The 27,676-nt window shown below is 36.7% G+C and overlaps 1 protein-coding gene across 2 annotated transcripts in view; it reads left to right on the plus strand.

Annotated features, from left to right (window-relative positions):
• aPKC (protein kinase C iota type) overlaps positions 1–27,676 on the plus strand; it is a 380,150-nt gene that overhangs the window by 195,178 nt on the left and 157,296 nt on the right. For both annotated transcript variants that reach the window (XM_090408542.1, XM_090408543.1), the window contains one exon: positions 27,148–27,259. In XM_090408542.1, coding sequence (XP_090264668.1) covers positions 27,148–27,259 — 112 coding nt within the window. The remainder of the gene's footprint in view (positions 1–27,147; positions 27,260–27,676) is intronic.

Consider the following 27,676-nt stretch of genomic DNA (forward strand, 5'->3'; position numbering starts at 1 on the left):
AACTACCTTATTTCAGTCTTACAAGGTACCAAGCTATATACATTATTATTTTTCCTCAATTAGTCATTATATTTTGGAATTTTGTGTTGTGCATCAAGAATGATGGATTTTGAAATTCAGTGAAATATTCACAGCCTAATAAATTATCACATTTGTTATGTTCTTTTGTAATGTTGAATCGTCATCATAAAAAAAATTAAAATAATTGAAATAAAAATAATTTAAATTTCACTACTAAAACTTTTCTACACATTCTCAATTTAAAGTTGTGACATTCATCATAAAAGTTATGGAAACAACTACTGTGTTAAAGTAAAACTTCAGTTTAATATAAACCAAAATAAAAACTCAATGTTTTGACCTTCACATTAAGGTTATCATCTGCAGTATACAGATATACAGGAAAACCTTGCTTAACGCAATTAATTAATCCATCAATTAATGCTTGCTAGGCAAAATTGCATTGAGCAAATACAATAAACAATAGGAATAATTATAATGCATCCATCAGTTAGTGTCAATTTGAAAAAAAAAAAATTACAGTATAAGCTATATTAGAGGATAAAATCATCAAAGTTTAAAATAATAATATATATAAATAAAAATCAATTGCTTAAATGTTTATTTAATATCTAAATATTTAATTGAGCTATGTTTTTTTTTACAAAAAAATTAAGTAAAGATGTTTGAATTGTGCTGAACTTTTTTATCTTGGCATGCAATTTCCAACAGCCAAGATTTTGGCAGACCTCGAAGCTTCGTTCCATATCAGTATCAGCATGAAACAAAATTTCCTTATCATACTCAATGTGATTGAAAACTAGCTCAAGTTCTTTTGCAGTTAGCTTCTTAGTCATAACATTCTCTTCTTGTTCGCACTCCTTATTTTCTTCTTGTTCATATGCACACTGTTCTAGTTGAAGGAGATCATTTTGGCTTAACTGTTCTGAATTGGAATTGAGCAAGTTTCTCACATTATTCAGTTCATTAAATCCAAGTTCTTTTCCAGTTGTGCTGATTTCTTCAATAAAAAATTATGGACATACATGGAAGAGTGAAAAAGAGTAGAAGAGTTTTGCATGGCCATGCGAAAGATGTAACAAATGATTTGAGAGTGGCTCTCTATGGAGATTCCATTATTAGAGGTGTGGTGAATGAGAAGGAGCATAAGGTTCGTTTACCTGGTGGTAGAATGGAGAGAGTGATTCAAGTGTTGGACATGAGGAATAAGAGAACACAAGAATTGGTAGTTGTAGTAGGGACAAATGATTTGGATGGGAACAAGGAAAATGCCAGATTGGATATAATGAGATTATTAAGGAGAGTAAAAGATAACAGTGTGGTAGGAAATGTAGTCAGTGTGTTGCCAAGGTATGATAGTGATGTATTGAGGAGGCGAGCAAAGATTATGTATGATATGTTAGAGCAGTTGTGTGAGGAGAATGGAGTGCATTTTGTGAATGTGTGGAGAGATTGTTACTGGCAGGAGAGGTAATGAATAGATCTGAAGTGGTGCAAGGTGATATGAAAGAAAAAAAAAGCAGGCTAGGGAAAGATATTTGCTCGCTTGCAAATGGAGAGACGAATATCATGAATGAAGTAAATGAGAGAGTGGAAGCACAATACAAACAGGAAACGAGGGGGAGTCAAGGCGGATGGGGATGCACTTTTTGAAACATGTAGATGCTGGATTGAGAGGTGAATGTGTGAGCAGGCAAACACAGAGTGAGATGGCCCACGATGGGTGGGGGGGAATTTGGGTGTGAGGAAAGTTGTAGAATTGGTGGTAATATAGAGGAAGTGACTGAGGAAGGTATTGAAGAGTCTCATAGAAGAAGTGACGTTCATAGGACTTTTAGAAACAGTAATGATTTCTTATGTTTATATACTAATACTATAAGTATTCGAAATAAGGGGAACGAAATTGTTGCTTTGCTTGAGTTTATTTGCCTGAAAATTGTTGCTATAAGTGAGACATAGATGACGATAACATCCTGACTGGAATAGAGATGAACGAATATGACATTTTTCATGAAGACAGACAGGGAAGAAAGGGAGGAGGAGTACTCTTGATGGTAGCAGATGAGTTGTGCCCATCTAAGGTGGATTTGCAAGGTGCAACTAGTGGCCACGGTTTTGAGGCAGTATGGTGTGAGGTAGAAGTAAACAGAATGAAATATTTAGTCAGGTGTTGTTGCTATAGACCTGGTAATATTGAGGGTAATGAGAAGGAAATGTATAGGCATTTTGGACTAGCTAGCAAGAAACAAGTGATCATTATGGGCGACTTTAATTGTGGTAATATAGACTGGAATCAAGAGACTGCATATGGGGGTAAAGAAAATGAATTTTTGGAGTTTATGAAAGACAATTACCTCAGGCAGTACTTAACGGAGGGTACACGAACATCAAGAGTATTGGATTTGATCATCTCATCAGGTGATATTATTATAAATCGAGGTGTCAAATCTTCCACCAGTTGGTGAGAGTGACCATGAGGTGACCAGTCATTTGAGGATGTCTGTTAGAAAGGGATGTATGTGTAATTATGAAAAGCTCAGGAAACAACTTGCAATAATAAATTGGAAAGAGGAACTGGATGGGAAGGATATCAGGGCCCTACTCAAGAACTGTTTGGTGGAGGCAGTATCAGAATATATTCCAATGGTTAAGAGGGTAAATAGAGCAAGTGTAAAATGGATGAATCAAGAGATAAGGTATGCAATCTGGAAGAGGATATTATGGAAAAAATACAAGATTAGTAGTTATAACAACCAGTTGCATGAGAAGTACAAAGAGCAGGTGAGGAAGGTCACTCACTTGATAAGGGTAGCAAAAGTGCGGTATGACCATCAGTTAGCTAAAGCAGACAAAAAAAAAATCCTAAGGAGTTTTTTCGATATGTGGCCAGTAGAAGAAAGAATGATTATGGTAGGAATGAGATTAATTGGTGAAAACGGAGGAATGATAACCACTGCAGAGGATATAGAGATATTTAATGAGCAATTTATAAAGGTATTTCATTCTTATAAATGTGACATCATGCAGAACCTGAAAGCAGTGGGAAAGGAGGAGGAGGAACTGTAAGTAAGTGAACAGGAGGTATATGAGGAATTGAATAGACTTGATGCTATTTCACCACGTGTTTTGAGGGAATGTTCCATAGAGTTAATGACAACTTTTGCATATCTTTTCAACATGAGTCTCACACTGGGTCAAGTTCCAAAAGAGTGCAAAGAAGGTAAAATTGTTCCAATTCATAAGGGAGGTGATAAGAGTAGGGCGCTTTGAATTATAGACCAGTCTGTGTGCGTGTGTGTAAAGTTGTGGTCAAGGTATTAGAGAGGTTAGTTGAGACTAAGATTCAGAATTGGGTTGATAACAGAAAAATACTCTTTGGTGGCCAGCATGGATTTACTAAAGGAAGATTGTGCTTTAGCAGTTTGCTTTCTTTTTATAATAACGTGAAAAATGCGTTGGATAAGGGTGTTGCATATACAGTGGTATATTTAGATTTTGCAAAGGCGTTTGGTAAATTGCCACATGACAAGCTGGTAATTAGATTGGAACGGATGGGGCTGAACAGTTTGCTGGATTAGAGATTGGGTGTCTGATAGGTATCAGCGAGTTGTCTATGGAGAAGCGATATCCCAGAAAAGGAAGTTACTATTGGTGTACCCCAAGGGTCTGTTTTGGATCCATTGGTGTTTAAGTTGTATGTAAATGATATTTGGAGAGGTCTGAATGGTGATATGCAGTTGTTTGCAGATGATGCAAAGTAGGGAAGAGCTATCAGGAGTAGAGCGGGTGCTGTAGCTTTGCAAGAGGACTTGAATGCACTGGCTTAATGGGTAAATCAGTGGGGATGTCAATTCACTGTTGCAAAGTGTAAGGTTTTGAAATTTGGGATGTAGAGTATACAATTGATGGAAATATCTTGGAAGTGGTAGAGGAGATGAGAGATGTGGGAGTGATTGTAGACAAGGATCTAAAATTGTGAATCTAAAATCTAGAGTATGAAGAGAGATTGACAAAATGCAATTTGCAGAAATTGGTGGATAGGAGGAGAGGGGATGGGATCGAGACATATAAACTATTAAGCGGATATTACCAGATTAATGTCAGGGAGGTTTTGCACAGAATGAGTGAAGATAGGAATAGAATAAGAGGTCATTCCTGGAAGCTGTATAAAGAGGGTGTGAGCAAGGGAGTGAGGAACAGGTTTTTTGCGTGGAGAGTGGTGAGTGATTGGAATGCATTGCCCTAGAGTGTGGTGAGTGCAGAGACAGTGAATATATTTAAGATACGGTATGATAAACTGTGTGTATAACAGTATCCTTTCTTTTAGTGTAGCACGGTGATCAGCATTCATTTTAGAAATTATGGACTTTACAACAGTGTTATAAATAACTTAATTTCCCAACATTTCGATGATCATATTAAGATCATCAGCTGGAGTATATAGAAATATACAAGGACAAGCTGAGTTACATTACACACAGTAAGCTAAAGAAACAATGATTTGATTACTGGTTATTCTACTGGCATGACCTCTAGTGAAAAAAAAAAATTACAAATTAATTATTTAGAAAGCACATCAAAGCTAAATTCTATTTATGATAATACGAGAAAAACATTCTTTCTTATAGATAGTATTCCTTCAGTAATAATGATGTCCTATTTTTAACATTACAATTGTTAATTTAGATTTAGGAGTCTGGATTATCTACAGTCCTGTTTATAGTTAACTCTTAGAGAGAAAGATTCCGTGGGTAGAATATGTGCCTTCCATATGCTTGGGATTTTTAGACCATCATTATTGTTCAGATTGGGTGGTGGTTGATAAGAATCTCGCATGCTTACTTAAATTTGCGTTCATACCATGTTTTGGTGTGATGTAAGCAACTGGTGCTTTTCCACTCAATTTTATGTAAAGTGTTCAGGGCATGATCATCGTTTATGTTCCTTTTGTCTGATAGGAATTGTGCGTCCTGTTTCCCCTATATATGGTATATTACAGGTGCAATAAATACGGTATACTCCAGGGTGGGCCAGCAGAGGGGGTGGGTCTTTGGATGAGTTGGGTAAGCTTTTTAATTTTTCAGGAAGTTTAAAGGTGGCTTTGAGGTTGTATTTTTGTGGAATCCTGTTTCTTTTATCTGATGTCCCTTTAATGTATGGAATGGTTATAGTTTTATTGTAGTCTGGTTTATCTTTGTTTTTTATTGAGGTCTTGTAGAAAATTTTGTTAATAGTGTTATAGCTGTAACCATTTTTAGAAAAGTATTGCTGATAACTTTAAATTCGTCTTTCAGCACATGTTCATTGGAGCAGATTTTCAAAGCCCTGTTTTTTAGAGTATTAATGACACCAAGTTTTTGTATTGGATGGTAGTAGGAGTTTATGTGTAATATATATTGGCCAGTATGTGTTGGTTTCTGATAATTAAAGGATGTTATTATCATTTCATTTACATTCAATTTCTTTTTATTAATACACAAGTATTACATCGAGAATTTAGATACTTGTAAAATATGAATGAAAGGTAATACATCATAAATTCTCTTTCATTCAAGATTTAACAAAGGTTTCCCCTTCAAAAAAAAAAAATTTTTTTTTTTTCTAACAAAAGATTTTTTTATCTTTTTGTCATTCCTGCATACCTTCTGGAGGGGACTTGACCAATCTTTGTCTGGGCCTCAAATTCTATCTAGTTTTAATGAAGGTTCTTGTTCCATCACTAGTCTTGCATCCTTCCCCTTTTTCCCCTTCCAAGGGTCGCTTATCACTATGATCTGGGTCAGCATGAATTTTATATCTGTTGTAACTTGTAATCTGTTCATCTAGGGCCGGATGGCCTTCCTTTTCTTGATTGCTACCTTTCTTCCACTTGTGGGCAGCATACTTCACCCCATCAGTTTTCTGCCTTAAATTCTTCCTATGATTGTTTGTTCTGTTTGAATTCCCCCCCCCTCTTCCCCATACTCTTTCCAACCAGTCTCCCAAACAGACCAGTCGGTCTGACCTGCTCTTGTACAATCTCAGTCTGTCTGAGTGCACAGTCAAGGTTCTTCCTTGGCTCATCTTTTCCCTTATTTTAAAGTTTACTGGGGATAATTTCTCCAAGATCTCATATGGTCCTGCAGCATTCCTTCCCAGCTTCCCGCCCTTCTTATTGAAAGAGTGTTGCTCTCAGAGGACTAGATTCCCTAGTTTTAGATTCTTATATTTTCTCAGTCTATTAGCAAATTCTATTGCTCACTGAGAACTATTGTTACTGGATTCAGCAACCATCTCATGCGCTACTCTATTCTCCATTATTATATTATTTAAGTATTCATCGATACCTGAAATCCAGTATTGACTCGGGAGCTTCTAAAATCACTGGGAAACAAGGATTCAAATCCATCAAGAAGTACCGCGGGTGCTTCTTTAATTGCAGCGTGAAGTGCAGTCCTACGTGCAAATAGAGTGTCGGATAGATAGGCATCTCAATTGGATGACTGTTTGTCAACTTGGAGAGGGTGTGCTTCAAAGTCCTATTTAATCTTTCATACATTCCATTTCCCTGGGGATGATAGGGAGTGGTGAACAACTTTCTTATCTGTAGCAACTTACATAGCTGCAGCATGACTTCAGCTGTAAAGTTAAAGCCTTGGTCTGAGAGGAGAGTTTGAGGTGTTACATATCTAGAAATGATCAGCTTAAAGAGTTTGTCCGCTACAGTTGTTGCTGTTTGATCTTTCATCGCTGTAGCCTCTGGGAACCTAGAGAACATATCTATTATCACCAATATATATTTGTTTCCTTTCGAGGAAGTGGGCCTATAATGTCCATGCCCACAGCCTGAAAGGGGCATAGGGACTGGAAAAGGTTGGAAGGGTGCCTTCCCTCCGATGCGTGACTTTTGCTGGCATAAATGACAGGAGGACACATAAGATGCAACATCCTCTCTCTCTCTCTCTCATGCCTTTCCAGATGTACCTATCCTTCACCCTCTTCCATGTTTCATTGAATCTCTGATGACCTGCTAAGTCCAAGTCATGAAACGTGTGGAGCACCCAAAGAATCGTGATTTCAGGAACCAGGATTTTATCCTTCCATCTCCCTGTGACGTCTTGTTTTGACAACAAAAGACCATCCTCGTCTATATGCAGGGTATTAAGAAAGGAATATTCCTCCGAGAGCTTCTCACCCTTCAGCACTTTCTGATATACCCCCCCCCCCTCCACACACACACACAGTGGGTCCCGTTTCTGTGCCTCTACCATAAGGGATTTTTCCCAGACTTGAAGATGAGGGGGTTTTCTTTTGTTCTCTTCTACCTCTTCATCCTTGTGTATGGAATTAACATTTTCTCTTTCTGGAATGGCTCTCTCCTCTTGTTCAGAGTCTAATGATCTAGACAAATAGTCAGCTACTACATTGGTTTTCCCAGGGATATAATTCACTTCTACATTGAACTCCTGCAGTTCCAGAGTCCAACGAATTATTCTGATTCTTGTCTTTCATGGATGATAGAAATGACAGAGGCTTGTGATCCGACCGTAGGATGATCTGTTGCCCTAGCAACATATATCTAAACTTTCTAAGGGCGTATACAATGGCTAGTGCCTCCTTCTCTATTACTGAGTAATTTAGCTCAGAGGACGAAAGCCTCCTGCTAATGAACGCAATGGGCCTGAAATCCTCCCCATCCCTCTTCCCTCTGCTCTAATACTGAGGCAATGGTGTCATTGGAAGCATCAGCTGAGAGGTAAAACGTTTCTCCGAGCTTAGAGTAAGTGAGAACTGGTCACCTAGTTAAAGCGAGGTTTAAGGATTGGTAGGCACACTGGTTCTTCCCCCCACGTAAACTTCACTCCCTTCCTTGTCAGCTTCACGATGAGCTTCAAATTTTCAGCTTCAAATTTGAGCACTCAGGAATGAATTTCCTGTAGAAATTAACCATTCCTATGTATCTCCGAATTTGCTTTACAGTTGTGGGGATTCTGGCCTTCAATATTGCAGTCACATTATCTTGAGTGGGGGCTATTCCAGCCTTATTAACAATGTGTCCCAAGTATTCGACCTCCTTCAGGAAGAATTGACATGTAGAGACATGCTCTGTTCAACCTATCCAGAACACTTAGCAGAATTTCTCAGTGTTTCTTCAATTCTGACGAGTAAATTAAGAGGTCATCCTGGAAGCATATGGTTCCCTTCCCTAATATCTTGAAAGGATGGAGTTCATCAGGTACTGAAAACTCGTGGCTGAATTTCTGGCTCCCTGAGGAAGTCGACAAAGTTGATATTTTTGCCACTTTGTGGTGAAAGCAAAGTATTTCCTGTCTTCTTTCCTAAGGAGGATCTGAAAATAGCCTGAGTTTAGATCCAACTTTGAAAAGTACCTTGCTCCTTCCACACCTATGAGCAATTCCTCAATCTTGCACAAGGGAAAATCAATGGGTCTGGTAACCTTATTCACCTCTCGTAGATCCAGAACAAACCTCAAGCTACTGTTTGGTTTCTCTACTAGAATGAAAGGACTGTTCCATTGGGAGTTAGATTTCTCGATGATACCTGCCTTCTCATAGTCCTGTAATAACTCCTGTAACTTATCCATGTGTTTTAGAGGGGTTTGATATTGCTTAACATACACAGGAAAATCCGACATGATCTGGACAGCATGCTCTACTCTGTCAGTGCAGAATAAGAAGCTAATCTCTTCGGTGAAGATTCTAGGGTAGCGCTGGAACATCAAGGAGAAAAACTTCTCGATCTCGGTCTTTTCCTGCTCTGACTTCGTCAAACTGTGGCATTGTATAATTTTTTTTTTTTTTTTCCATCTATGCTTCCTTCCGAATTCACTACTTCAATGTCTAACACCTCATTCGTTTTCTTTCATTCCCTACTCTAAATTTTGGTCAGTACTTCCTTTCAACAAGGAATATTGTTCCGTTCGCAAAGTCACACCTGAACTGGTACTTCTCCAAGAAATCGAGACCCAATATGATCTGATCACTTGTATCTGCGACGTCAGGGAGGACCAGCAGTTCATGTGAGAGACTCACAAGGAAACACAGTATGGAAAGCTTCACATTCACCTTCAGTGTGGCGAGGACCTCAACCCTGGCAATTTCCGTAATCTTAATGGGCCTTTTTCCAATTCAACGATGCCATCAGGGAAAATATCATTGAATGTTTTGACCAGTGACATCGGTATTCCAGATATATGAGCCCCAGTATCGAGGAGGATGTTACATGGGATCTCTTCAACCAATCCTTTCACAAGTGACAATGGTAGCCATCCTCTTACTTCTGCCACCACCACACTTTGCATTTTGCAGGAATCGTAGATAGATGATTTGGGTCTGCCGACCGACTCGTCAGGGAGCACAGCAAGGGCCTTTTTGGTCCTACGTGAATTTAAACCTTCCTCATTTCTCTTGCGCTGTTGGTTTCCTTGTATGGGGGAGTCTATAGTGATTAGTACATAGTGATTACTACATAGTGATTAGTACAATTATTTGGCTCGCATCCTGTTGCAATCTCTAAATTTGATGATGTGTTTAACACCACCTCCTTCTTGTATCCCTTATTATCTAGCATCTCCGCTTTCTTTTCTATTGTGATGTGATTGTATTCCAGTGGTCTCTGATGCTCTGTGCTTCCTCCAAATTCGGTCGGAATTATTCTTGCATTCGGAGCGTAGTGAGACTTGGGTACCAAACCTTTTCAGTAACATTTGCCTTAGAGAAGAGGAATGAGATAGCTCTCCTAATATTCTTTCCTTCTCTATAGCCAATCTAGGACATCCTTCCAAATTCCTAGCTCATTTCTTGTAAACCTTCTCCCTTAGCTCATTACATAACCTCAATCTAAACTGCTGGAAGGTTACCCACCCAAGGTGAGATTATTGATGAGAGCGGAATAGATTTCACAATCAATAGCAATCTATTAAAGAAACTGTTCATGCTCTCCTCGTCACCTTGTACACACCTGTATAGTTTCCACAAGGTTTGGGTGGAACTTTTCACACAGGAGAACTGAGAAATTAGTACATCCTTAAATTTTGAATACTCCAAAGTTCCCTTCAAAATAGGAGAGGAATATAGGAAGTTTTTAGCCTTTCCTATAAGCTTGCTTTGCAGAAAGATGAGGAGTTGGAAATCAGTCCACCTGCCCATCTTCCTTAACACTTTGATAGCCAAAACGTCGTCTGTCTCCTCTTCAGAAAATTGCGGGAAAACTTGCTGTGGATTAATAGTCTGGAAGAATTCATTATCGTCCATTCCAGAACTAGATGGTTGAGTCATACTTGTATATTAGCTTACACTACAAAATTCAATTTTTTCCAAGATTTTACAAAATTATACTCTTTAACTACCTGATCGCAGTTTCAAAACCTACTCAATTTAATTCACCTCACTGATTGATTTAATGAATGAATCAAATCTGTCGGCCGCGTCATTATATAATTTCTATATATATTCATGATGTATAATGTGTATATATTTATTTGTTGATTGTGTTTACTCCTTTATGATCTTATATCCTTTCCTTAAATCTCGGCTTATGTTGTATTATTTTTATTTTTTTTCTTGTTATTTCTTCAACTCTAAAATTTTGTCCTATACAATTCTTACAGACTCTACCCTTATTATTACTTCTAACCCTTGGCCCCTATTAGTGTATTGTCCACGTGTGCAAAACTCTATAGACAAATGAAATGCCTCAAGCTAGAGCCAGTTTCTTTGTTAGAATAATAGTGTTAACCCTGTTTCAAATTTCAGAAAATTTATTTGTTTATGCTGAGCCACCAAAATTCTATAGATAAGAGAAATTTCTTTATCTAAGAGCAAACACCTAGTATGGCGCACGATCCTATATCCTTTCCTTCTCTAATTCTAAACACAATAATCGAATATATTCTCTTTTCACTACAGTCGTGACTATCCCCAATATGTTTACGCATGGGTTCTCTTTATGAGTGGTGCATTGAGATTAGTGATCAGGCAAGTTATTTGGTTGACAAGAAAAAATTTATCCATTACTAATAAAGCATGTTACAATTATCTTAGACACCAACTTAACTAATGTTGGTATGAAAGGTAAAATAAGATAACTCGACATAACATGGACATTCTAGTTCCCTTACAACATGAAATGTTATCTAATACTATTAAAATGGGATGTTCTTCTAATTACTTAACACTCCTAGATTAATTTCACACAATTATTGGTTCAAGAACTACCCGACAATGACAAACTAAAATATTTTCACACTGCACCTTTCCAAGTTTTCTGACTCAGATCAATCATTCCTTATTCATGGTTCAACTCCTAAAGTCCTGCAACACTTCATAAATCACAATTCTAATTAGTCCCTTTTACCGTCACAATCTAACTTTCTTTGTATATAAAACTTGAAAAGTTCTTACTTTACCAAGTGTCGGGATCTCACTGGCTTATACTTGCGATCAGTGTTCCCTCTAAGCTGTGCGCATGTGTGCATGCACACATGTTAATGCACAAAGCAAAAAACATGTGCACACTAGATTTTCAAGATGAAATTAAAATTTATTAATTAAAAAAGTTCCACCTAAACATTAACCTATAAATTCTTTAAAAAATACAGTAACTCGGCATCGCTCAAGCCTATAACCTCGCATTTTTTTATTACATTCTTGAAGTTGTACAAAACTTATAAATTATTAAGTTTTAATAATTTATAAAACTTATAAAGTAACCCTATTTGATGCCAAAGTTAAAGGGGTGTGGCTTAAATGTGTAATTTTTAAGTAGCATATGGAATGTCGCACAGTTTGTTTACATCTCAGGCCTGACTCATGGAAAATTCCCAAATGGGATTGGCTGATCAAATTAGTTCAAGATCATGATGAATTAAAACAATGGTTTCATAATTTAATAAAAATAATTAAATACTTTTAAAAACTTAAATTAGAGTACAATTAAAAATATTGCAGTGTTTCAAAATTCTCAAATTTTTAAAAGGAATTTTAAAATAGTAGACTAAATAATAACGTTCATGTACACGCATTGAGATACAACTAAGTTAATTAAATCTAGCCTCTAGGCATATCTTTTAGCTCTTGTGTTGCCCTCAGCAATGTTTAGTGTTGGTTCAGCTTTTGCCTTGCGAAGTTATTCAGTGAATAGTGTACATTTGTAAATTTATAAAAACAATAAAAATCATTCTTCAAATAACAAAATTGCAAAAAACTGATGCACCATGTCAAATTCAAAGGAAGCAAAAAGTGTGAAGCGAAAATGAACTGCTAGCTGCTTTAAAAGTGAATGGCTGGATGAAATGGTGAAAACTGCTACTCCAAAAGCTCATGAGTTGATAAACATTCAGCTGCATGAAATACTTATGTATGATGCTACAATTGGTGTTGTTTGTATTTATTGTCATGATGCAAAGGTTGCTGGGGATTTTGCTAATGGGAAGAAGTTTGATGTCACTTGGAAGTTGGACTTTTTGAAACACCATTTGACAAGTAAAATACATCTGGATGGTGTACACAAACTTAGGCAACAAAATTGTTCATCGCCAGCTACAGGAGTACTGCGTATGCTACGTGAAAGTTCAGATGACCGAGAGAGAAAACGATCAAACCCAAAGCAGATTCAAGTTCTTATTCTTATTGACAGTGTCTTATTAGTTAAGATAAATAACTCTTTACTTTCAGTTCAACATATTAATGAACATATGGAAAAGTATGTTCAACTCCCAGACAGCTGGTGAAACAAAAATTATGCATTTTAATTTCTGGAAACAATCAATTTAATTGTTGAAAATGGCATGTTTGAGCAAATTGCATCTGCAAATTTCCACATCTTAACCATTGATGAAAGCACTGATATAACTGTTAACAAATGTCTCATTCTCTATTTTAAGTTTAGACCTAAAGATTGTAATGAATATAAAACATATTTTGGCGGAATAATTCAGTTGCAGGCATGCGATGCCTCCTCCATTGTGTTAGCTATTAAACAGTTTTATCAAGAAAAGAAACTTGATCTCTCCAAAAAATGGTGATGTTTACCTCTGATGGAGCCACAGTGATGCTGGGCAAAGTTAATGGTGTCGCTGCAAAACTTAGAAGTTCCACATCTTGTCCAGCAACACTGTGTAGCTCACCGTGAGGATCTGGGGATCTATGATACGTGGAAGGAAATTAAACTAATCAGAGATATTGATACATTAATGAGAACAGTGTACACACTCTTTTCTCGTTCCACAGTGAAAACACATGAATTTAAAGAAATTGCCAAGGCATCTGAAAATGAAGCTTTTGCCTTCAGACCACTCAATGAAGTGCGGTGGCTATCCAGACATTTTGCATTACAGGCAATAATAAGAAACTATGAGGGACTAATCACATATTTTGAAAAAGACAAATCAAATGATCCTGTGGTTAATTAACACAATGAATTAACTAACGTGACATTCAAAGTAGCTGTTAATGTTTTAAGAGATGTTTTTGAAGAATTGGCTTCCCTATGCAAAATCTTACAAATGAGTAACCTTACACCACTAGATAGTCATCATTTTGCCAGAGGGGAGATTAACAAAATCTGGAATCAGTATTTAGAAGGTGACGCTTGCTGGAGTGACAGAGTAAATGCTTTACTTAAACAAGAAGAGACTGAACCAGTAGATACTAGGCCCCTGTTAAATTTTCTAAATTGTTTATGTGCACATTTAGAGGGCGGATTCCCTGAGAATGAGATACAAGAATGGTCAGTGTTTGATATCTCCTCTATTTCACATAGTAATTTCTCATTTGGTAATGAACATGTTAATGCCCTTTGTCTTAAATATCATGATTTTCTGGATGATACTACAGAAATAATTCGTCAGTTTAATTATTTCAAATTTTCTGTACAAGAAAAATTAAATGGAAAATGATATCAAATTTTACACAAATGATTGTATTTGCTCTTCAAAATGAGCAGTTTTGTGATTTGGCAAAGTTGATGGATATTGGAGGAACCTTCCTTGCATCTATTGCAGACTGTGAACGAGGTTTTAGTCTAATGAATCTAATAAAAAACCAACTTAGAAACCGTTTAGGAAAATGTCATTTGGATATGCTAATGAGAGTGAAAAGTTACCAATTATATGGAAATTCAATTAATTTAGAAAGTGTGTATAAAGAGTGGATGAATGCCAAAGACAGAAAAGAGAAAAAATAAAGAGAAGCTAGAACTAAACAAGATGAGAATTAGTAATGGGAATATTTTATTATGTATGTTTAGAGTTATTTGCAAAGTTAGAAAATTTAATTAAAGGCGATCAGATCTAGTACAGTTGGTATCGTGTTGGCCTCGCATGCGCGAGGTCCCCAGATCGAGTCCTGCCCAAGGCTTGTGAATCGTGATTTCCGATTGTTTACTGGGGAGGCTACTGCCATGTGTGGGAACATAGTGGGGAGTTGGGGTAACCTGGCTGATGTCCCATTGACACCAGAAGGTAAAGAGTGAACTAAAATCTTATAACTTTTTTGCTTAAATGATCAGTATGGTGACTCGTATGGGTGCGCACATACTTTTGAAAAGAAGGCAAATTTTGCACACATGCAAATTTCTGCGCATACTCACAGCAAAAAATTAGACAGAACATTGCTTGCGATCATCAATTGGAATTATACGGCTCGCGTTTTCTTCATCTGGTCCCTTTTCGATGAGGTTACCTGGCTGATACATTTCTTAGGATCTTTCTTCTGGAAGGTAGATATGTGAATACGATCATGATTCATTGCCTACGATGTTCATGAAGCACTGCTGCCGATGTTGGTCCACAAGGTTCTGCTATGCCGAGACCTATACGCATGTTGGCATTCTACTTGGCTGCATAGCTGCTCTCATTCATCTCACCCCGACCTCACTGGAACTTCCTTTCTTTGGGAACGACTGGAACAGATCCGAGGCAAAAACCAAAAGGTAAAAGTGTCATTTTCATTTTGCAAAAAACTATATACTCCCTCGATGACTTTCACACGTCACCTCAATTCCTCTGCACTCCGTTCTGACGGTTCTTGTTCTCATCCATGGGAGCCCCCCCCCCACGCACACACAACATAGACCTTTGCGTACGTGATTTAATCTTCTTATCTTTTATGGGATTTTAGCCTAATGTTCGCACACTAACACATACTTCACCCATTCCTACATTGCTTCCCCCTTTTTTACATAAGACATTTGACAATACAATATTCAGCAAATTTCAAATCAAGGATGTTATTATCATTTCATTTACATTCAATTTCTTTTTATTAATATACAAGTATTACATCGAGTATTACAAGTATTACATCTGAATGAAAGGTAATACATATAAATTCTCTTTCATTCAAGATTTAACACTATTTATCCTGCAGTAAATTATAAACAAGCATGTGAAATTACACTCCAAACATACTGCAGATCTCAGTTCTCTGCTGGTGACTCAGGCCATAACGTCATCCAGGTTTTAGATATTCTTCAGTCACTCCTCATGTCATTTGACATTGTAGCAGTGTCAAATGCATGAGACATATATCCCTAACTTTCGTAATCAGATTACTATTTCCATCCCTCTCACCAGATCAGTGAAATAATTCTTGCTAGACTTTGAAGACCTTGACCACATGTTTAATTGAAATCTTTGAACACTGTACATGCCTTGGTTTTTCTACCTGTCAAAGCAGTCTGATAAAAAAAAAAAAAAAAAAAAAAAAAAAAAAAAAAAAAAAAAAAATTCAGCATGCTGCAAGTGTTGTGAGAAAAAAAAAAATCAGTTTCTCACTCATCTTACACTGCCAATATATACCATCAGGAAATAAATCTAATGAAAGGGTCAGATGCCGAATTTTTTATTTTATTTTTCTGCCATCCATGTTCCCACCTTCTCACTTCTAAATTGTACTATTGTAATATCCAAAGGCAAAGCTGATCTCCTGACATCATTCTTTTCCAGAATAAGTTAGGCAAATCATAACTAATTATGATTTGACTTATTATAACAGCACTGCATTCACTTTCTAGTCTCATCAGAGATATCAGAAGAATTATACATTTGTGCTCTAAACATCATCAAATTCCTGACATGTACCCTCTAGGGGTGTTCAGGATACATTAAAAACTTATAATCATCATTAATAATTTCTATCTACAATTTTCCTCCAAATTGATCCGTTACCTGTCAAGGTGCCAACATTATCAGATCTTCCTTCATGGTTTAGAATTTAGGGAGGCAAAACACACATGTTAAAAAAATTACTTCACTTAATATTAGAAAAGTAGCAATTGACATTTCGACCTCTGTATTGAGGTCATCATCAGAAAAGTACATATTTATAAGAAAACAAACTACATGCTATTGCACTTTACAATGGTAAAATGAATCTAAGCTGCTAATTAATCCATTATCTAGCCTGACCTCTAGTGGGGAAAAAATTATAATATACAATAAAGTTTAAAAAAAAAACATAAATATAAAATAAATTAAAAACAGAACTACAGTAAACACTCCTAAAGTCCTCTCGTATTGTGATTTCCTTCTGGGTGCTGTGACGGTTGTAGATGGGTCCTCCACATTCTTGGAATAATTAGTCCGTCATTTTTGTTCAGGTTTGGATTGTGTATTAACATTTCACAGGCCTCTTTAAATTTTCGCTGAAATCAGATTTTGGTGCAGTGTAGTGACTTGGTGCCTCTCCAATCAATTCTATGGTATATGTCTGGAGTGCATGGTCTGATAGGCTAGTTTTTCCATAATGGAGGTATTTAATGTATCATTTGTGTTCGTCTTATCTGAGTGGGATAGTGCGTCCTGTTTCACCTATGTACGGTAGGTTACATGTACATTGGATTTTGTAAACCCCTGGATGGGCCAGGTGTGGAAGAGGATCTTTGGAAGAACTGAGTAAATTTCGTAATTTTGTTGGGAGTTTGAAGGTAGTCCTGATGTTGTATTTATGTAGTATTCTATTTTTTCTGAAATGCTTCTAACATATGGTATGGCTATGTCATTCTTATAATCTTTTTGTTTTTATGGAGTATCTTGTGAATAGTTTTTTTATTATAGCCATTTTTTTTATAAATGTATGGTTGATGATCTCTAATTCTTGCTTTAGAGCTTGCTCATTCGAGCAAATGGTTAGTGCTCTGTGTTTGAGGGTGCTTATGACTCCTAGTTTTTGTGTTGGGTAGTGGTATCAATTTTTGTGTATGTACTAGCTTCTCTGTGTGTGAAAGACAGAATTATCAGATCTTGTATTTCTATCTTCTAAGGCACTTTTTACAGTATCAATCCACCTATACCTTGGTCTTCCTTTGGGTCTTTTTCCTGCCAACCTGGCAGAGAACACTTGTTTTACTAATCTTTCCTCTCCAATTCTGTTTAAGTGACCATACCAACTGGGATTACTCCTACTAACACATTCCTGGATGCTAACAATGTTCTTTCCTAATAACCTCATTTTTAATGATATTGCCATTAATGCCATCTGTTCATGCCCCTAATCTTTTGCAGGACCCCCCATATCTGTGGTCTCTAGTCTTTGGTCAAGTGTTTTATTTCTAACCCAGCTCTCAGATTCATAAGTTAAAATTGGCTTGAACACTTGTATACAGCTTATTTAGTGTTTTGACTAATTTCTCTCTTATTCCATAATTAAAATTCATAATTAAAATTAAATTAAAATTCATAATTAATGAAAATTGTTATTGCTGACCTTCATACCATATCTATTACAACAATTATTTAATTTAGTCAAGGGAATCTTGCAGACTTCTAGCAGATTTATTTAGAAGTATAGCATCATCTGCATAAAGCAAAGAGCTGACATTAACATCTCCAATTTTGATATCAGATTTAATAACACTTTCCTTCATAATATGATCTATATAGATAATGAATAACTGAGGGGATAGTGTACATCCTTGTCTGACACCAAATTTAACATTAAACCATCTTCCTGTATGTCCCTCAATTCTAACTGCTGACTTGCATCTCAAATAAAGACTAAGTATTGCTTGATATAATGCCCCATTGACACCATACAACTATAATGTTTTTGAATAGCTTTTCTCTTGGTACCTTGTCATATGCCTTTTCCAGGTCTACAAAGCTTAAATACAGATCTTTGTTATATTCCCATGATTTCTCATCTGTTTGTCCTAAAGTGAAAATCTGATCCTGACCGCCTCTATTTGGCCTAAATCCAGCTTGTTCTTCACCAAGCTTCTCTTCCACGATTGTTCTTAACTGTTTCTCAAGTATACTTAAATAAATCTTACCAGGAACACTCAGTAGGGAAATACCTCTGTAATTCTCACATGTCCTTTTTTTATATGGGTACTATGAGAGCTCTACTCTAGTCATCTGGAATTTGTCCCTCTGTCCAGGCCTTCTGAACTATACAGTGCAGCCACTATATGACTTTAATACTTCCATACTTGAGCATTTCTGGTGGAATATCATTCGACCTCATGCCTGTTGAGTGTTTTTTTTGCCACTCTGCTACCATTGCTGATTGTTTCATTTAGCAATTTTTCAAGTAATTACTCCATACATCAAGGATAGCTTTTTCCTCCAGTTTTCATGTCACCTTTATCATCTCTAATTCCTTTTACAGCACTCTTCCTTTCATTTCTGAGTGTTTTCAACAACCTCCACAATATCTTTTCACTCTTGATATTTATTTTCTATGTTCTTACCAAAGTCTTTCCATGAAGACTTTGATAAGAACATAGGAAATGTTTGTTTAGCTAGTTTTACAGTGATTAGTTTTCTTACATTTGTCTCTGTATTCTCTAAGAGAGAACACAAGCTGACTTATTTGTTAGGAACTTTCAATTTGCTTTCTTCTTTTCCTTAACTGCCTCTTTACTCATCATGGAGTTCTGATTTTTCTATCCTTGCAGGCAACCTCACTCACCTCCATGTCACCACTTCTCTCCATGTGAATTTGTGCACATTTTTTATGTTGGAACATTGTGTTAGTAATAACCAGTCCATGTCCTGTGCAGAAATCCAACAGGTATTTGCCATTATTATTAGCTTGGCTCTTTTCTCCAAATTTTCCCAAAATATTTTTGTATGTTTGACAGTCATTTTCCATTCTGCTATTTAGATCCCCAACCAGAACCAATTTTTCATTGTGTTAGTCTTAAACCTTAAAAAAAATTCCTCCACTTTTATCTTAGTGTACCCTTCTGTGGGACCAATAAATTAAGGCACAAATAAGTCTCATTGTCCAGTTTCCCATTCTGATATTTGCCCACATCACTCTGTTTGATAATTTCTATAATTTCTGCATACTTCGTTATTCATCTGTGATTTATCTAACAACATGAAAGCAAGGCTAAATTCCACCATTTCCAAGAAAAGGTGATATAAAAATCAGCCTTCAAATTATTATCATGTTGCCTTTTCCTAAGTTCTATCAAAAATTGAGAGAACTGATCTATGGAATGCTCACTATTAGAATAGACTGAAAGTCTGTGAGTTACAAAGACTACTTGATAAGTGATAATGATGGAAACATTTAAGTTATTAAAAGGATTTTATTGGATTGACACTGAAGACTTCTTTTCAGTACATGGTAGAAGTGAGGGAAGAGAACCAGGGATCACCTCTGGAAATTGTTTAAGAGTATGATTAGCAAGAGTGTTTTGACTTTTTACATGGAGAGTCATGAATTGGCAAAATGGGTTGTCAGAGGAGGTTGTGAGCACTTCATTAGTAAATAAGTTCAAGGAGTAGTATGATAGGTGTTGTGTGAGTAATGGTTAGCACAGGCCTCCCACATTGAGTCTTTGATTCCATGAGAAAATAATAAATAATGGAAGCATCATGAATGGGCCATCTTCTTCATCACCCTTCATACCCACCAAAAATAATCATTGATGTAATTAATTGTTGACATTTGCAAAGCATTTGACCAACCCTTGCATGTATGCCTGTAGCTTATGATTTACTCTCTACACTTCATAGATCAATTTAGTTTTCTCTTTGTTCATTGTCTCATGGTGCATAGCACCTTCTCTTCAGATTTCTCCACCAGTGTCACTCTACAGCTCTAATTTTCCCTGCCTTATAGTCTTTTTATATATAAATGATCTTGCCTCACTGACCTCAAATCTCATCTGTAGTATTTTCTCTACAATGCAGTCATAATGATAGCACTTCAGTAGATAAACTGGGTTTAAATCTTGTCTTAGGACCTGAGGAACCTTTATAACAAATTATCAGCTGAAGGTGGGTTATCTGGTCTGATAAAAAGGTGGAAGGATTTCATCTTCTGGAAATGGATTTTTTTTTTATTCTACAATTTCTGTCACAAGGAGACAGAAAACGCATGCAAATAAAGCAATGCACTGGATGCATGGAGGCTTAGTTGCTTCAGCTGTAATTCTTTTCGCCTCAGACTATCCATAATTTTGCAGATAACAATACACTCCATTCCTCTTTTCATTTGACATACCTTGATCTTTTCAAACATTTAAAGTTGTAAGCTTCTGTAAACCCTTAAACAGATCTGCTTGTCATTCTTTAGCCAGGTGTTGATACCTTCACTGGTACCAGAACTTGTCCTCCATCTTGTTCTTTTAAGGAAGATCTCACGTTGAGTTTCTTTACTGTTTGGAGGCTAAGGAGGTTCTCAGTCTCATCTACTTTCTATTCTACAGAAAACCATTTTCCCCTTAATCTGTAAACAAGTGCTTCTCATTTATAAAGCTGCCAACTCTCTGCAAATCCCAAATACACTCATACTGAATAGTATTCTTACATTTGAGACAGCGTATCTGACTTCCTTAAAATAATTGACTCCCTTCTCACTAGCTCACTTCAACTACTTTCTCACAGTTGTTTTGTTTCTGCCATATGCCCTTCATAGATATTTTCACATGTGATCCTCTGAAATAACTAATTATTCCTTTAAACATTTCCCTCTCATTTTAATGTTAGCAGCTACTGGTGCCAACATCCAACTTCAGATTTATCCAACAACTCGCATCTCATCTTTGTTTCATTCCATCTGTCACTGTCCACTGGACCAGACTTCCCTGAATTCAGCATCCAGTTATTTAAGGAAAATATCAGAGGTTCCCTCTCTCTTCTTAACTGCTTGTCCCCACATTTAACTGAAGCATAAAGTAGTGGAATAGTGTGTGTGTGTGTGTGTGTGTGTTTGCGCGTGCGCGCACACACACACACACACACACACATGCTTTACTATTTTAAAAAAAAATTGATTTTTATTGAGATAAGTTAGATTTGTTTATTCACGATTTCTCAAATTTATGATGACAAATTTTTGCACCTTTTTAGTTATAGATCTAGAGAATCTCACAATTATAGCATTGTGTTTTTGATATCAAGAGGACAGAAGTTAGTTGACTTAGCTCAGAAATATATTTGTTTGCAGATTTAATAATTCATATTAATATACAAATTTTTCATATCTTACTGTTATAAATTGCTGTGATCTTTAATTAATTGCCCTAACATCATGTCACGAACAACTGTTCGACATTCACACAGTATCTATCATACCTTGCCTTGAACTCATTCACGGTCGTAGCACCCACAACACACTCTGGAAGCTTGTTCCACTCATTCACTACTCTCCAAGTAAAAAACCTAGCTCTAACACCCTTGTCAACTACGCTCTTGCCCAGCTTCCATTCATGGCCCCTAGTCCTCCCACCACCAGTAATATTTTCAAAAATATCTTCTGGATCAATCTTATAGAAACCCTTCAGTAATTTGAATGTCTCAATCATATCACCCCTCCTTTGCCTATCGACCAATTTCTGCAACCCATAAATCTTCAACCTATTCTCATAAGGTTCATTCCACAGACCTGCTATCATCTTGGTCACTCGTCTCTGGATCCTCTCCGCTTCCTCCCCATCACGAAGAAACCCTGGTGCCCATAACTGGGCACAGTAGTCCAGATGGGGTCTTATCAAGGCTTGATACAGAGGAACAACAACTTGTTTGTCTCTGCATGTTAAAGTATTTTTCAGAAGCAAAGTGATTTGGTGAGCTGTTTTAGTTACTTTTGCAATGTGCCCCCTAAACTTCAATTCCCTATCCACCAACACTCCCAAATCCCTGTCATCAATCTCCTGGAGTAGGGTTCCACCAATGTGATATACTGCTGCTATTCTTTTCACCCCAAAGTGCATAACCTTACACTTTGGCACATTAAATTGACATCCATTTTTCCTAGCCCAGTCCTCCAAACTATCCAAATCATCCTGTAATATTTTGACATCCTGTGCACTCATAATTGCTCTACCCAACTTTGCATCATCAGCAAACAAGTGAACACTTCCTCTCAGATCCTTTCCTATATCATTGATGAACAAATTGAAAAGCAGTGGTCCTAGAACAGAGCCCTGTGGCACCCCACTAGTCACACGCCGTCTTTTAGACTCCACTCCTGAAACCACTCTCTGGTATCTCTCCTTCAACCACCCTCCTATCCATCTCACCAACCCTATATCTATCCCCATCTGCTCCAGTTTACTGATTAGGGTTCTATGTGGTATCCTATCAAAATCCTTGGCAAGGTCCAGTAGTATTACTGTAAACCCATTACCCCTATTCAGTTCAGCCGTCACTGTGTTATAAAACATGAGCAAGTTACTGAGGCATGATCTACCCTTCACAAAACCATGTTGGCCCTCCATACAATATCCCATTTTCATCTATCCAATCCTGTATTCTTTTCTTGACTAATTTCTCTAAGACCTTGACAATAATTCCTGATATGCTAATCGGTCGATAATTTACAACAGCAGTCTTGGAACCACCTTTATGCAGTGGAACTATTTTCCCCTCTTTCCACCCCCTCGGGACTAACCCAGACCCGAGACTCAAATTAAACAAAATGGTCAAGGGTAATGACAATTCTTTAGCTGCTTCTCGTACAACACGAGCTGGTATACCATCCAATCCCACAGATGTATTGACATTGAGGTTATGCAATAGACTACTCACCTCCACTTCATTCACCACAATTCCCATATAATCTACTGGTACATTTGTTTCTGCAATGTCATCACCTGGATGATATATTCTTGCAAAGTGCTCACTCAGTAACTCAACTATATCAACTGATTCAGTTACCTCCCAACCATCGGCATTCTTTAAAAGCATTCTGCCATGTACATTTTTCCTTTTACTTGCTACATATCTAAAAAACTGTTTAGGATTCTCTTTAGCCTGCAAGGCCAATGTTCTTTCGTAATCCTTTTTTGCTTTTCTTACCACACTCGTTACCCTTCTGGCCTGCGCTTTATACCGTTCGTGTACCTACCGGTCACCTTTCTCCTTAAATTCCCTCCATAGTTGTTTTTTTTTTTGCAGCTCAAGCTTAATGGTGTTATTCATCCATTTAACCCTTAGTTGATTTATTATTCGGACTCTAGGTATACAGTCAGCCATTGCTTCATGCAAACACTTCTTAACTACCTCCCATGCACCATCGACTTCTAGTCCTTGCAGTTGTACATGCCATGTCACTGAACCAATCAAACTCCTAAGCTTGTCATACTTTCCAGCCCGATAATTCCACATGTACCCTGTCTTAATTGAAAATTCTACACCTTTAGCCACCTCCCAAGTCAAGACCCTATGATCACTCTCACCGATTGGTGACAATGTGGTCATATTTGTTACAGCCAATTCCTCAGATGTAATTACTAGGTCAAGCACTCTCTGACCCCTAGTATTTTCCATTACATGCTGTCGCAGATAGTTATCCCTTAATAACCGCATAAAATCCAATTCCTTCCTCCCGTGTGTCCTCTCCTCACTCCAATCAATGCGACCATAGTTGAAATCTCCCATAATAATCACCCTCCTTCCACTCATTTCCTCTATTTGCTTGTGCATACTGTCACCACCATCTTTTCCATCACCTGGTCTATAGCAGCACCCAATTGTATATTTAGTTCTGCTAGCCACAATCTCACACCAAATGGCCTCAAATGTGCTCTTTTCTCTATCCTGCAATTCAACTTCTATTCTTCTTGACTGCAGCTCATCAGCTATCATCAACAATACTCCTCTGCCCATTTTATTCTCCCTGTCATTCCTGAACACACTATACCCATCGCATTCAATCCCACTAGCTATATCATCTACAGTCAGCCATGTTTCACTAATACAAATAACCTGTGGTCTGGAAGTGCCAACCATGGGCAAAAACTCTTCCTTCTTGTTCCTAATACTCCTAGCATTAGTGTACATGAATTTAAGACCCCCCATTAGCCCCAACCCTACCTTGATGCCTTATATTAACTATCCCACTCTGATTTGTTGTCCTTATTTGCTCGGGCATATTATATTCATTCTTACATTCCACTGCCTCCCTAAGGACTGTATATCTACTCCCCCCCCCCTTAATAAATCTAGTTTCCCTGAATTTGCACATCCACCACATTCAGCAACACTTTCTCAAGTCTTCTTACACCGTAACCATTCAAATGCAAGCCATCCATCTTATATATAGATCCTTTCGCCCATCGAACTCACTCCACACGTTCACAAATTCCACACCACTCGTCATACATAACCCATGCATAAAGTCATTCGCAATTATGGCCTTCCTTTTAAACATTTCACTGTCATACCGTGGCAAAAGACTAATCATTCTAACTCTCTCACTCTTTTCTTTTGCTACCTCAAACAATTCATTCAGGTCTTCTATCATTTCCATTTTGTCTCCTTTCAAATCATTCGTACCTGCCACAACAATCATTTCTGTCACCCTTTCCTTTTGCTCTCTAATAGACTCAATTACATCCTTTATGGTCGCACCAGGTTGGTAGGATTTTGTCAAATCCTCTACTATCACACCTTGTACTAACGAGTTTCCATACAGCACTCTATCCTTCATTTTGTTCATGTTCACACTCATACGTCTATTTTTCCTGTCATACTTTTTATTATTGGCTGGTTCATTCAGTCAACTTTTGCTCATACGCTCTAGCTGCTGTTTTGCCCTTTGTATTGCACCATTCAACAACGCGAGCTCACTCATTGCGTGTATCTCATCTTTTTTATTCTCAGTAAAACCATTAATACTATCATTCACACTCTCACAATTCTCTAGTACAACCTCGCCGTTTCTTGTCATATCCTTATTTTTTTCATTCTGAAGTTTGACAAAAATATCACACTCACGATCTGAAATACTCTAAAATTTCTCATTCTCCCTACATTTTCTACACACATTCACTCCTTTATTATCATCTAACCACACTCCGCAAACCTTACATTTCACAGCTAGTACACTGAATCATATCTTTTATACTACCATTCTTTGATAAAGATGGCGAACCATCATTACTGGCCGCCATTTTCCTTTGTACTGGAGCCATACTTACTTACAACGTATTTTATCAAATTATAAATTATAACACACCAAAAACACACAAAAAGATGCACTAAGAGATGCAAGGCAAACAAAACTACGCAATATTAAATAAATTTATCAACGATAACTGAAAATAATGCTTATCTTATACGGAGCTTTCACGAACACTACACACTACGAATCCCTCTAGCGGCGACAGCCCCAAGAAAATATGTTATAAAGACACACAAAATACTCTAAAAACATGAAAATCGTTCTAATATACTATAAAACCAGTTTTCTAAGGAAAAACGCCAAAAATCACCAATTTTACACGAGCGCTAAATTACACTGACCACTCACCATATAACCTCGAACCCAAGTCCTCAAATAATTAACATACTATACATACATACCATACAATCAAATAATAATTAACATACTTAGAATGTGTGAATACCAATTGCACGAATTGAGTTTATTGCATATTTTTCATATTAATCTGAATATTGAAAAATAATCTTTCTACACATATAATTATAGCATTTTTTAATGCACTTTTAAAAATCCAAATTATATGATAATCGTTTTTGTCACTTATTTTATTTACCAATTTTTCCAATGTTTCCAGTCCATTAATACCCTAACCCAAAGGTTCTCATACTTTTCTTGGTTCATGGCACCTTAGTGTCCCAATAATTTTATCATGGTGTCCTCATGGGGAAAAAAAATAAATCACAGAACCACCTTGTTTTAGTCTGCATGGTGTCCGACAGATGTTGAATATCACTGTTTCTCTCACGAATTTAAAATACCTCATTTGCACCCCTTTGGGAACTGTGGGCTCTAACCCATTACAACTTAATATACTCTAATTAGCTACATTTAGCCTGTGCTGTGTGTGAGCAAACTGATGTCGCTGTCAGCAAGTTTGCAGATGCATGTTTGTTTAGTGTCTGCAGTCTAGTGACAGTATGGTCACTTTAACTCATGCAAATAGTGTTTGATTTTTTTTTTGTGGCTATTTGGAATTAAGCAAATTAATAAATTCATTTGCTTAAGTGTTTACAGTTGTATAGGTTATAGCTAGATGAAACAAGGACAACATTAACATGAGATGCTATATTAACTGTTTTAAGTGCGTTAAACCCTCAAAATGTCAGGATTGAAGAAGAAGAGAACAGCAGATTTGTTTACATTTCTGTGGCTGAGCCAATGTGAAATGATTTGTGTATAAACTGGATTTGTGTATGTGCAGTATTTAAGTAGTAAGGAGTAAGTATTTTGAATTCTCTTATAGAAATGTTTGGCATGCCGCATATGATTTTACAAAGATGTCATCAATTTTAGGTGTGTCAAATTAAGAGTTTGTGACTTTTGCTATTGTGATCACTGTCTTACTGCACACATGGGCTGGTAAAAATCAAAAGAAATATTAGTTATTATACTTTCCTTTAAGTGACTTGAAAGAAATCTGGTGATATTTCACAATATGCTTCATATATATCAGTAGCAGGAAAAAAAAACAACTTATTTTTCACTTAAGGACTAATGTGCCAAAGAGAATAAACTTTTTTCAGCATTTTGATTACTGAACTCTTTATTGTGAATAAACATCTCTGTTCACATGTAAGGTGATTTGATGTGAACAAAATGATTGTACATATTAAAGTTAAGTTCAAATGACATGGTTTGAAATTATTGCTCAGATAATTTGTACTTTATTTCTTTGAATTTGAATAGTAACAGTTATTACTAAAGAAATATTCCATTTCAGGATCCGAATGCTTCTGTTCATGGAGGATCAGCAGTCTCTACTCCTGCATTTAAAAGATCTGAAGATAATATAACTAATGGAGAAGTTCTAGAGCCTACTAAGCTGTCTTCATGTAAGTTATTTATTTATTTTTTTAATGATAATTCCATCCATAACAGTTATGGACTAAAATCAAAATTACATAGAAAGGCTACTCTAGATACCAAACATTGTTTCTTTTTTCAAGCTATTTTGAGATCTCCAACCAGCAAGTTGATGGCCTCACACCAAGCAATGATAATCATGTATCATGTAAAGACAGGCACAAATATCCAAGCCACAGTGGGATTTGAAACCTGTAACTAGTTAGTTTAATGGCAGAATTTAGAAATATTAGTTATTATATGCTGAATATGAAGTAAAGTAGAATGTTTTTTTTAAAAAAGAAAAAATTGCTTAATGTTTAGACATTTTGCATATATCTTGCATATTTAGTTTTTTCAAGTAACAAAATCGCATTTCCCTGGTTCAAAGATTCATGATATTAGTA

The sequence above is a fragment of the Typopeltis vanoorti genome, chromosome 18, assembly GCF_054136105.1.
Source record: "Typopeltis vanoorti isolate ZY-2024b chromosome 18, IOZ_Tvanoo_1.0, whole genome shotgun sequence".
Lineage (NCBI taxonomy): Eukaryota > Metazoa > Arthropoda > Arachnida > Uropygi > Thelyphonidae > Typopeltis > Typopeltis vanoorti.